At 38.7% G+C, this 13,138-nt stretch overlaps 1 protein-coding gene across 5 annotated transcripts in view; it reads right to left on the reverse strand.

The window, feature by feature from the left end:
• The window catches only part of MEF2A (myocyte enhancer factor 2A), a 212,260-nt gene that overhangs the window by 25,258 nt on the left and 173,864 nt on the right, over positions 1–13,138 (reverse strand). For all 5 annotated transcript variants that reach the window (XM_023553063.2, XM_064267059.1, XM_064267060.1 and 2 more), the window contains one exon: positions 2,668–2,855. In XM_023553063.2, the coding sequence (XP_023408831.1) occupies positions 2,668–2,855 (188 nt within the window). The remainder of the gene's footprint in view (positions 1–2,667; positions 2,856–13,138) is intronic.

Below are 13,138 nucleotides of genomic sequence, written 5' to 3' on the forward strand. Positions count from 1 at the left end.
TACTTGGTATTGGTTATTATTTCTTCTGCCCCATTCTCTCTCTCTTCTTTCTAGGATTGCAATTCGTGTATGTTAAACTATTTGATAAAAGACTCAGAGCTCTTGGATACTTCACTCTATACTTTGTTTCCTTTATTTTGGGTACACTCTTCTTTCTCTTTGCCCTTTAGCTTGCGTGATTTCTATTGACTAGTTTTAAAGTTCACAGATTCTTTCCTTGGCTATATTAAGTCTACTTATGACTCTTCTGAAGGCATTCTTCATTTCTATTATTTTTTTCATTTCTACCATCTCCACTTAATTCTTTCTTGTATCTCCATCTCTCTGCCAAAAGTACCATGTGATCTTGCATGTTGTCTTTTTCATTAGTCTTTAATATACTAATCACAATAATTTAAAATTCTCCATGAGGTAGTTCCAATATCTGTGTCATATTTGAGTCTGGTTCTGATTACTGTTTTGTCTCTTCAGAGTATTTTTTTTTTCTTGCTTTTTAGTATATCCCATAATTTTTTGTTAAAAGTCAGCCATCTTGTGTAGGACGGCAGACACTATCGTAAATAGCTTTTATATCTGAGAATAGACAGGCCTTTCCTTCTATTAGAACTTTATTGCAAGGTTTGAGTTAATTTAATTAAGAACTAGGCTAGGTTTGAGCTTTACTGTTGCTATGGCTACCTTCAGTGTATCTGTCACAGGCTTCAAATCTCTGCAGAGGATGGGGAGGCTGGTCTGCCAAGGCTCTCCTCTGCTCCCTGCCTCCAAATGATTGCTCCATCCTGTCTTAAGCCTTCCTCTTGGTGCTGTGCTTCAGCAATGGTCTGTCTCTTACAAGCTACTTCTTATTACTTGATGTTTATTAACAGGGAGTGGGGGTTAGGAAGGCTTTCTCTGTTTTTCTGACTTAGTCTCAGTGTTAACCAGACATTATGTCTCTAAGTCTTGAGGCTGTGACCTTCTCAGATACCCTACCATTCTCTTTGCAGTTTTGTACACAGCAGGTGTTAGTCCTCCTCTACCACGGGTGGAGGTATTCTTCCTTCTCCACTTCCCCAGGTGCAGTGGGATTTCACCAGCGCCCTAAGGATACGGTGTTTTTGCTCATATCCTCACAGGTCAAGCCTTTTGTTTCACAGGAGTAAAAGGGAAGAACAATCCAAGCAAAACTTTCTGCCTCTGCCGAGGTGGTTATTCTTCCACTCTCCCAGTTTGTACCACAAGGCGACATTTTCAGGGCACTCCCAGTCTCGTCTGTGAGTGCCCTCTAGGATTCATGGAGAAAACGCCTACAAGAGAACGTGGACTTCCCCTATGTTTGCCGCCCACAGGGGCTCTGCACAGCTCTGTCCGTGCACACGTGGCCTCTGGCAATTCGCCAATCACTTTAGCTTAACTTATTTCCTATGTCTTGTAAGTCAGTGCTCAAACCACTTATATGTCCCTGAAGATGTCTCTCCCCCTCTAGAGTCCAGGCCAGCTGGCTGCCCTGAAATCTCAACACTACAATGAATTCAAGAAAAACTGTGAACTTACTTTTGTTCATCCAATTATTGTTTTCATTGTAAGGATGGAAGCGACACAGTTTCTAGGTTTCTGCATCTTTGCATGAAGATTATTCCTTTGTTTTTTAAATTTTTTTTGACCCAGAATACAGAATTTAAAAGAGTTTTTTGGTCCTGGGTCTTTTTTGTACCATGTTGGACAAATAAAAACATGTTCAGTTTTCTCATCCCTACCTAGCCAAGATTACAGTTTAATTCAGAGTCAAATGAGACAATGCCTATAAAGATGTTTGGGAATAAAGCATTATAAAAATATATAATTATTATTTAAGCCTGATACCATCACTTTTGGTTAACCAAAAGTCAAATGATAATTTAGCAGATGCACAGTACAAAGAACACCTGGTGTATATCACTTAGCATGCAAGTAGTCAAACAGCTGCTTAACTAGAAATGGTCTTAAAACTTGCACATATATATATATGTATGTATGTATATGTATATATTCCAATCTTTTTTCTACAGAGACGAAGGGAATAAACATATTTTCCTGTCCTTTATAAACACAGACTTAGGACTCAAAAATAAATGAGGCCGGACCTATTACATAGATGGTGGAAGGACACCTACATTCTTTATAGAATTAAACACACAGATTATCTAAGAAGGAATAAGCAAAGAAAAATTACTTGGAGAATAATAACCCATCCAAGTTTTTATGCATTTTCCCCTACTGTACAGTTGTTCCCTTTGTTGTGTAGAATTTCCTGGCTAATAATTTAATATTTCTCACATAGAAAAGCAGGTATAGTAGATTACTGCAAGTATGTAAAGGACAGAGATGAAGTACATAAATTAGGTTTAATTTATTAATCTCGGGAATGAGATTTCTAAGCAAAGATTCCAATTTAGTAAAATTAAGGAAAACAATTTCTCCGTATTTTCTTTAATTTTAAGTAACTACTACTGAGATCTACTTCCAATTTTTCCAGTCTGATTTCTGTGCACTGAAAATAGATTTGTCTCTTCAAATGTTAATTTTAAATAGAAAAGGTAATTAAGAAAAAGTTTAGATTCTATGGAGGTACGGAAAACTACAAAAAGATATAGACTATGTATAAAATATGGGCTTTAAAGAATGGAGTTGAAGAGAGGTTCAATTTACCAATGGAGGCATCATGCCCTTGCTTGAAGGGGGGATGACAACTCGAAGATCTGGTTTTCGACTGTTCATTCCAAGACTGCTACCACCTGGAGGAGGGGGAGACTTTGTAGGCATGACTTTGCCTAAACTATTTGCACCAGTAGTTCCAATCAAATTTGGAGAAGCTCTTGAGTTTACGAAGCCATTACCTGGGAAAACGAAATAGTGTTCATTAATATGGAAAAAGTCATTAAAATACTTTGGCACAAATATGAAGCAAGCTTTCCCCACTACTAGTTACAAATTAATTTGTAACAAAACCTACTAGTAGCTAACCATGTATATTTGGTATTTTAAAAATAACAAAAGAAGTCAATCAAAGTCAGAAATACATACAAAGCTTAAGACTAACGTCACTTATTTTCCAGCCTCACTGCTTAGAGATACTTAAAACACAACACGTGTTTCTAACAGAGCTTCTCATACCAGGGACCAAGATCATGGAGATATTATAAGAAAATGCCTGACATTGGCCTATTCATTCATTCTTGTGACAGCAAAGGCACTGTTACTAGGTTCTGGGTTCCGGGGCGGGTATTGGGGCTACTCCTTGACTGCAGTTCATTTAGCACACAGCTCTAATGCCTCATTTTCACTAGGTACTTCTTCCTTATGGCTCTACCAGTACCAGCTCTATTTCTTCAGCTGCCATTAAGTCCTTTATTAAATATTTATACTTTATTGGAAGTGAATCATTTATTGCTACTTTTTAACTTTCCCCACAGAACCATCCATCTCTCTTAGATAAAATGAGGGAACAGGTATACTGTGTTATATGTTGTGTATACACAGTACTTTTGGGCACCAGTTGAGATAGAAAAAATCAATCTAAGAGACAGTTTCTATTTTCATGGATGTTGCAGCCATTCTAGTCTCTTCTCATGTGTAACAGCCATGTGATTTGGTAGGGTTGACTCCAATTCAACCCTCCTTGCCACAAAGTGGCTGGATGATAGGCATTTGACTCAGGCCAGAGCCAACAAGTATACAGAATTTTCCCTAGCCACAGTGGCTGGTTCCAGAAATGTACGATCAGAGCCTAGGTAAAGGAGTACTTTTGAGTTTGGGGTCTGAATACCAAAGGATAAAGAAACCAGAGAGATGAGGTGTGGCACTTAGAAACTGGATTGTATCTCTCCAGCAGTTATCATTCTGAAGTCAGGATTCCAGACAATTAGTGTTTAATTTTTCCCCCTTGTTGTTGTTGTTAGGGGCTTTTGAGTCAGTTCTGACTCATAGAGACCCCATGCACAACAGAATGAAACACTGCCCAGTCCTGAGCCATCCTTATAATTGTTGTTATGCTTGAGCTCATTGTTGCAGCCACTGTGTCAATCCACCTTGTTGAGGGTCTTCCTCTTTTCCACTGACCCTGTACTCTGCCAGGCATGATGTTGTTCTCCAGGGACTGATCCCTCCTGACAACATGTCCAAAGTATGTAAGACGCAGTCTCCCTATACTTGCCACTAAGGAGCATTCTGGCTGCACTTCTTCCAAGACAGATTTGTTTGTTCTTTTGGCAATCCACGGTATATTCAATATTCTTCGCCACCACCACAATTCAAAGGCAGCAATTCTTCTTCAGTCTTCCTTATTCATTGTCCAGCTTTTACATGCATATGACGTGACTGAAAATACCATGGCTTGGGTCAGGCGCACCTTAGTTTTCAAGGTGACATCTTTGCTCTTCAACACTTTAAAGAGGCCCTTTGCAGCAGATTTACCCAATGCAAAGCGTCTTTTGATTTCTTGACTGCTGCTTCCATGGCTGTTGATTGTGGATCCAAATAAAATGAAATCCTTGACAACTTCAATCTTTTCTCCGTTTATCACGAAGTTGCTCATCTATCCAGTTGTGAGGATTTTTGTTGTCTTTATGTTCAGGTGCAATCCATACTGAAGGCTGTGGTCTTTGATTATCAGTAAGTGTTTCAAATCCTCTTCACTTTCAGCAAGCAAGGTTGTGTCATCTGCATAACGCAGGTTGTTAATGAGTCTTCCTCCAATCCTGATACCCTGATCTTCATACAGTCTAGCTTCTCGTATTATTTGCTCAGCATACAGACTGAATACGTATGGTGAAAAGAATACAACCCTGATGTACACCCTTCCTGACTTTAAACCAATCAGTATCACCTTGTTTTGTCCAAACAACCACCTCTTGATCTACGTAAAGTTTCCTCAAGAACACAGTTAAGTGTTCTAGAATTCCCGTTCTTTACAATGTTATCCATAATTTGCTATGATCTACACAGTCGAATGCCTTTGTATAGTCAATAAAACCACAGGTAAACATCCTTCTGGTATTCTCCGCTTTCAGCCAGGATCCATCTGACATCAGCAATGATACCCCTGGTTCCATGTCCTCTTCTGAAACTGGCCTGAATTTCTGGCGGTTCCTTGTTGATATACTTCTGCAGCCATTTTTGAATGATTTCAGCGAAATTTTGCTTGCTTGTAATATTAACGATATTGTTCTACAATTCCACGTGTGGTTGGATCACCTTTCTTGGGAATAAGCATTAAAAAAAAAAAAAAAATTTTTTTTTTTTTTATGGATCTCTTCCATTCAGTTGGCGAGGAAGCTGTCTTCCGTATTTCTTGGCATAGACAAATGAGCACCTCCAGCGCTGCATCTGTTTGTTGAAACATCTCAGTTGATATTCCATCAATTCCTTGAGCCTTGTTTTTCACACCAATGCAGCTTGGACTTCTTCCTTCAGTGCCATCGGTTCCTGACCATATGTCACCTCTTGAAATGGCTGAACACTGACTAATTCTTTTTCGTACAATGACTCTGTGTATTCCTTCCATCTTTTGATGCTTCCTGCGTTGTTTAATATTTTCCCCATAGAATCCTTCACTATTGCAACTCGAGGCTTGAATTTTTTCTTCAGTTCTTTCAGACTGAGAAATGGCAAGCGTGTTCTTCCCTTTTGGTTTTCCATCTTCCGCTCTTTGCACATGTCATTATAATACTTTACTTTGTCTTCTCGAGCCGCCCTTTGAAATCTTCTGTTCAGTTCTTTTACTTCATCAATTCTTCTTTTTGGTTTAGCTGCTCAACGTTCAAGAGCAAGTTTCAGAGTCTCCTCTGACATCTATCTTGGTCTTTTCTTCCTTTCCTGTCTTTTCAGTGACCTCTTGCTTTCTTTATGGATGATGTCCTTGATGTCATTCCACAACTCATCTGGTCTTTGGTCACTAGTGTTCAGTGCGTCAAATCTATTTTTCAGATGGTCTCTAAATTCAGGTGGGATATACTCAAGGTCATATCTTGGTTCTCGTGGACTTGCTCTGATTTTCTTCAGTTTCAGCTTGAATGTGCATACAAGCTATTGATGGTCTGTTCCGCAGTCGGCCCCTGGCCGTGTTCTGACTGATGATATTGAGCTTTTCCATCGTCTCTTTCCACAGATGTAGTCAGTTTGATTTCTGTGTGTTCCATCTGGCGAGGCCCATGTGTACAGGCGCCATTTATGTTGGTAAAAGGAGGTATTTGCAATGAAGAAGTTGTTGGTCTTGCAAAATTCTATCATTCGATCTCCAGCATTGTTTCTATCACCAAGGCCATATTCTCCAACTACTGATTCTTCTTCGTTTCCAACTTTCACATTCCAATCGCCAGTAATTATCAATGCATCTTCACTGCATGTTCGATCAATTTCAGACTGCAGCAGCTGATAAAAACATTCTATTTCTTCATTTTTGGCCCTAGTGGTTGGTGTGTAAATTTGAGTAATAGTCGTATTAACTGGTCTTCCTTGTAGGCGTATGGATATTATCCTATCACCGACAGCGTTGTACTTCAGGATAGATGTTGAAACATTCTTTTTGACGATGAATGCAACACCATTCCTCTTTGAGCTATCATTCCCAGCATAGTAGACTATGATTGTCTGATTCAGAATGGCCAATACCAGTCCATTTCAGCTCACTAATGCCATTGATGTTTATGTGTTCCATTTCATTTTTGACGATTCCCAATTTTCCTAGATTCATACTTTGTACATTCCAGGTTCCGATTATTAATGGATGTCTGCAGCTGTTTCTTCTCATTTTGAGTGGTGCCACATCAGCAAATGAAGGTCCTGAAAGCTTTACTCCATCCATGTCATTAAGGTCAACTCTACTTTGAGGAGGCAGCTCTTCCCCAGTCATCTTTTGAGTGCCCTCCAACCTGGGGGGCTTATCTTTCAGCACTATACCAGACAATGTTCCACTGCTATTCATAAGGTTTTCACTGGCTAATGCTTTTCAGAAGTAGGCTGCTGGGTCCCTCTTCCTAGGCTGTCTTAGTCTGGAGGCTCAGCTGAAATCTGTCCTCCACGGGTGACCCTGCTGGTATCTGAATACTGGTGGCATAGCTTCCAGCATCACAGCAACAGGCAAGCCCCCACAGTATAACAAACTGACAGACATGTTGGGGTTTTCCCCCTAACTCTCACCTAATTCTTCCTGCTTTCTCCAAAACTTTTACCAATTGACTTAGCAGTTTTAATTCATTTTTGTGATTTAATTTTGCTGCAGAGACTGGGATTTCAGTTAAACTTATGAGGCCATTTCCTGCATTCTGCTTTAATTATTTTTGAAGGAGTTGTGTATTAAATCTGGGCTGAACCTTCTCTCCATATGCCATAAAGCAATTTCCTGCATACTGTTAAGCTTCATAAAATAAATAAAAAAATAGTGGTGTCAACAACAACAACTTCTTCACTAGATCATCCCCTATGGAGTAGAGCTCATCTATGAACTGGGCAGAGGGAACCTGCAACCCAGACATTTGGAGGACAACAAGATGTCTATCAAATAATTTATTCAAGATAGTAGGAGGCATTAACAGAAATTTCATACTGCATAGTAAAATGAGAATGACAGATTAACATTAGATGTACAATATTTCTCTATAATAGCACAAATATGTTCTCAATATGTACTCTCTGATAATACTTAGAAGATTCTTTTTACTTGATTTACACTCAAATCTGAAGAAAAAAAATATTTCCTCTCAAATACATTATAAGATGATTTAAAGGTATAATTTAGAGGAACACATTATCAAGAAGCATTAATACTATTTTCCCATGTGGAGTCCCTGATGCTAGCTGTGATACCATAGTAAGCCATGAGAATCAAATTACAGGCATGAAAGAGGATCTAAAAGCACAGTATTTCTTGTGTAAAGTCAGGACTTTACAGCAGATAATGATTACAGGATGATGTAAGTTTTTGGTACCTTGCCAGGCTGAAGCTATCTCACATGCACCATTTGTTATTCTGTAGAGTGGAACAACATACTACTTAATGTTGCCTTCTTACCACCAGTTCATTTTTTATAACAAAAATGAGGATCTTGCTGAGATAGACTTTTGAAATAGATATTTTTAGTACATAACTCATTTTGCCATAGCTGACAAATTTAAGAATTACAGTATCTCTTCTATACGAATAAACTCAATTTAATGTCATTGCTGTTAAAACCTGTTCACAGTTTGGTAGTTTACTGCCCGAAGACAAACATGACAAAATGATCTGGAACAAAGCGCATAACAATGGCTCCAGAAACTTAATACAGCCAATCTCATTCACGGTCCTCCAACTGTAAGACACATCATTCAGTTATATCAGTCTGGCTCACATTTCAGAACATAAATCACTTCAGCTCAAATAATGCATTCATGTGCCCTACTCTTCTCTGGGGCTAAACTGTAGACAATGATGTCATTAATTTTTTAAATTATGAATCCATTCCAGAAGTTGAACTAAACATGTAAATTTCAAAGTATTCTTTAAAACTCAACCAAAGCAAGGTTCAAGAATTGATTTTATCATATTTGATAAATTTTTCATAAAATCTGACAAACTTTCAACTGATTATCTAATAAATAAACATGAACTTTAAAAGTTTATAAAATGAATTCATTTGTATAAAGAACTGCTTGAGGTTTCTGAAATAAAAAAAAAAAAAACCTGTGTTTTGAAATAATTAACGATACACTTATTTGACTCAATGAAAATTCCCAAAGGATATATAGCATAGATCCTGTCTATTAGAAGTTTCTAATCTGAAACAGGTAATGCTCACATGGGTCCTGCTTCTTCTCTTTCTGAACACCATAAATGCCTTCTCAATGTCTCTTGTGTAGGCAGCCTCAAGGAGGCTACATCTCTACTTCTCTTTCAGAGACTTTATGCATCCCCATGGCTTCAACTAGCACCACAATGTGAAAGACTCTTAAATCTGTCTTTCTGCTTTGTCTCTCCTAATTTCCAGTCCATATTCAACTGCTCGGTGGCCACTTTCTTTTAATTATGTTGTTGTCAACCTGTTCTAAACATCTGACCACTGTTATCCCCCGTCATCCTCATCCTCACCATCACAGAGCTACCAAGCTTTATTAGGTGTTTCTTCATAATGTTCTTAATCTCATCTCTCTCTTCTTAACTGCCACTGCCTCTGCTACAACATAAACCTTGTAACTTTCATTCAACCCTAAACAATTCCAAGAGCTTCTTGAGTCTTTCTACTTCCAGCCCAGAATATTTCTTTCTTTTTTTCAACATTTTTAAAAAATGAAGTTGCAGGATATCTGAAATTTTACTTTATGCTTGATTTTTAAACATAAGCCCAAAGTTAAAAGAAGTCTCCAAAGTCATTTGAACTATAGCATAAACTGATTAAGTGTAAACTCTCAGTAGAGAACTATAGCTAATAACATAATTCATAGTCAAACAGGCAGATTATTCCTTAAACCAGTCAAAACCAAACCCACCGCCTTGGAGTCGATTCTGACTCACAGCAACCCTACAGGACACAGCAGAACTGCCCCATAGGTTTCCAAGGCTCTAAATCTTTATGGAAGCAGACTGCCACATTTTTATCCACAGAGCGGCTAGGGGGTTTGAACCACCAACCTTTCAGTTGGCAGCTAAGTGTTTTAACCACTGCACCACCAGGGCTCCCTACCCATTTGAAAGAGCTAGAGAATTTATACTATGTACAAAACTGGCAGGTTTTATTTGTACAAATATTAACATAGATGGAAAACAAAGATTAAATTGTAAGTAAATAATAAACAAATGCTCTATTACAATAAAAATTTTATGATTCCAAGGGCACCATTATTAATATAAAAAAAAAATAGGACCATAAAAATTCAAAAGCTACAAAAAGAAGGAGAATACTTACAATCCATCATCCACACACAACTACTATAATCAATTTGGACTTTCCCTTCCTTTTTATTTTCCATATACATGTTTTTTGTATAGTTTCATATCACAACTAAAAAGGAATTCAGTTGGAAAACTTACTTTCTTAATTTTTATACTATTGAATATGTTGATTTCTTATTATTCACTACTATAAATAACACTGTAATGAACTTTAGCATATTCTGATTTCTTTCTTTGGGAGACATTCCCAAAATAGGATTACTGGACTTGGAGTTTCTGGAGGTATGAACATTTTTATGACTACTGAAATATCTTGCCAAAATCTCTCCAGAAAGATTGTTAGTAATTTAAAATCCCATAAGCCCATATGACATCATCAGTTTCACCACACCTTCATCTGAGTATCACAATAAAAAGTGGTAATACTTGGCAACTGGAAAGTAAAAGTGGTGTTCTTTTGGCTGTTTTTATTTGAATTTCATAACTACTAGCAACGATGAACTTCCTTTTCATTTTCTTAAACACTAGTAGGGTTTCTTCCTTGAATTGCACACTTACAAACATTTAAATGTCCACTCATTTACTAAATATTCCTGTCACATTGGTGGTTCGGTGGTGGAATTCTCATCTTCTGTGCAGGAGACCTGGGTTCAATTCCCAAACAATGTAGCTCACATGCAGCCACCACACCTGGCTGTCCAAAACCCAGCGCTGATGAGTCCATTCCGACTCATGGCGACCTGATAGGACAGAGCAGAATTGCTCCATAGAGCTTCCAAGGAGCGCCTGGCGCATTCAAACTGCCGACCCTTTGGTTAGCAGCGTGGCACTTAACCACTCCGCCACCAGGGTTTCCTACCTGGCTGCCAGTGGAGGCTTATGTGTAGCTCTGTTACTGAACAGGTTTCTGTGGAGGTTCCAGACTAAGATGGACTAGGAAGAAAGGCATGACAACACCAGCCAATGAAAATCTTTGAGTCACAAAGTCCAATCCACAGCTGATGACAGGAATGGCAAAGGACCTGGCAGCATTTTCTTCAGTTGTGCATGGGGTCACCACAAGTCAGGGCCTGACTCAACGGCAGCTAACAACAACAATTGATTGTATATATTTTATTTATTTTTCCTTTTAAGAATGAGGAAAGGATATCATTACCACAAAACACGACAAATGAAGGAACAGCTGTTCCAGGCTTGGTTCCTTCAGCAGTTCAACATCACTGAGGACCCAGATTCTTTAAGCATTCCTCTGCCATCCTTGGCACGTTGGCCTGTCCTCTTAAACTGACTGGTTTCATGATCTCAAGATGGGTGTTGTGGTTTTGGCTGTCACATGCAGAGAGCAATGTCTAAAGGCTCAAAAGACTGTTGAGAGTTTCTGTGTGTGTACGTGTGAATTTTTTCTTCCTAGACTTTGGAATTAATAGTATAAATACTACATGAAGTATAACAACACATCCTCAAAACATTTTAAAAGTGCCTTCCTTCGTATTTGTAGTGACAAAACAAAAAAAACCCAAACCCATTGCCACTGAGTTGATTCCGACTCACAGAGACTCTATAGAACAGAGTAGAACTGCCCCATGGGGTTCTTTAAGGAGCGGTTAGTAGATCTGAAAGGCCGACCTTTTGGTTAGCAGCTAAACGCTTGACCACTGCGCCATAAGTGTTCCACTTGTAGGGACAGGTCTTTCATATCTAGTGAAGTGCATTTATTTATAAAACCTTTTTTTTTCATTGTAAACTATAACACACATCTATCATTCCATCTCTGGCACTATCACCAAGGCCATACTTTCCAACTACCGATCCTTCTTCTTTGTTTCCAACTTTCATATTCCAATCACCAGTAATTATCAATGCATCCTGATTGCTTGTTCAATCAATTCCAGATGGCAGAAGCTGATAAAAGATCTTCTATTTCTTCATCCTTGGCCTTAGCGGTTGCTGCATAAATTTGAATAATAGTTGAATTAACTGGTCTTCCTTGTAGGCATATGGATATTATCCTATCACTGACACCGTTGTACTTCAGGATAGATCCTGAAATGTTCTTTTTGACGATGAATGAACACCATTCCTTTTTGAGTTGTCATTCCTAGGAGAGTAGACTATATGATTGTACAATTCAAAAGGGCCAATACTAGTCGTCTTCAGCTAACTAATGCCTAGGATATCGATGTTTATGCATTCCATTTCATTTTTGATGACTGCCAATTTTCCTAGATTCATACTTTGTACATGCCAGGTTCCAATTATTAATGGATGTTTGCAGCTGTTTCTCCTCAATTTGAATCATGCCACATCAGCAAATGAAGGTCCCAAAAACTTTACTCCATCCATGTCATTAAGGTTGACTCTTCCTTGAGGACGGAGCTCTTCCCCATTTGTCTTTTGAGTTCCTTTCAACCTGGGGGGCTCATCTTTCAGCACTATATCAGACAATATTCTGCTGCTATTCATAAGGTTTTCACTGGCTAATGCTTTTCAGCAGTAGATTGCCAGGTACTTCTTTCTAGTCTGTCTTAGTCTGGAAGCTCAGCTGAACCCTGTCCTCCACAGGTGGCCCTGCTGGTATCTGAATACCGGTGGCATGGTCAAAATTATAGTCAAATTGACTACATCTGTGGAAAAAGCGATGGAAAAGCTCAATATCATCAGTCAGGACAAGGCCAGGGGCCAACTGTAGAATAGACCATCAACTGCTCATATGCAAGTTCAAGCCGAAACTGAAGAAAATCAGAGCAAGTACACGAGAGCCAAAATATGACCTTGAGTATATCCCATCTGAATTTAGAGACCATCTCAGGAACAGACTTGACACACTGCATACTAGTGACCAAAGACCAGATGAGTTGTGGAATGACATCAAGGACATCATCCATGAAGAAAGCAAGAGGTCACTGAAAAGACAGGAAAGAAAGAAAAGACCAAGATAGATGTCAGGGGAGACTCTGAAACTTGCTCTTGAACGTCGAGCAGCTAAACCAAAAGGAAGAAATGATGAAGGAAAAGAACTGAAGATTTCAAAGGGTGGCTCGAGAAGACAAAGTGAAGTATTACAATGACATGTGCAAAGAGCTGGAGATGGAAAACCAAAGGGGAGGAACACACTCAGCATTTCTCAAGCTGAAAGTACTGGAGAAAAAATTCAAACCTCCAGTTGCAATAGTGAAGGATTCTATGGGGAAAATATTAAACAATGCAGGAAGCATCAAAAGAAGATGGAAGGAATACAGAGTCATCGTACCAAAA

This window comes from Loxodonta africana, chromosome 13 (genome assembly GCF_030014295.1).
Source record: "Loxodonta africana isolate mLoxAfr1 chromosome 13, mLoxAfr1.hap2, whole genome shotgun sequence".
Lineage (NCBI taxonomy): Eukaryota > Metazoa > Chordata > Mammalia > Proboscidea > Elephantidae > Loxodonta > Loxodonta africana.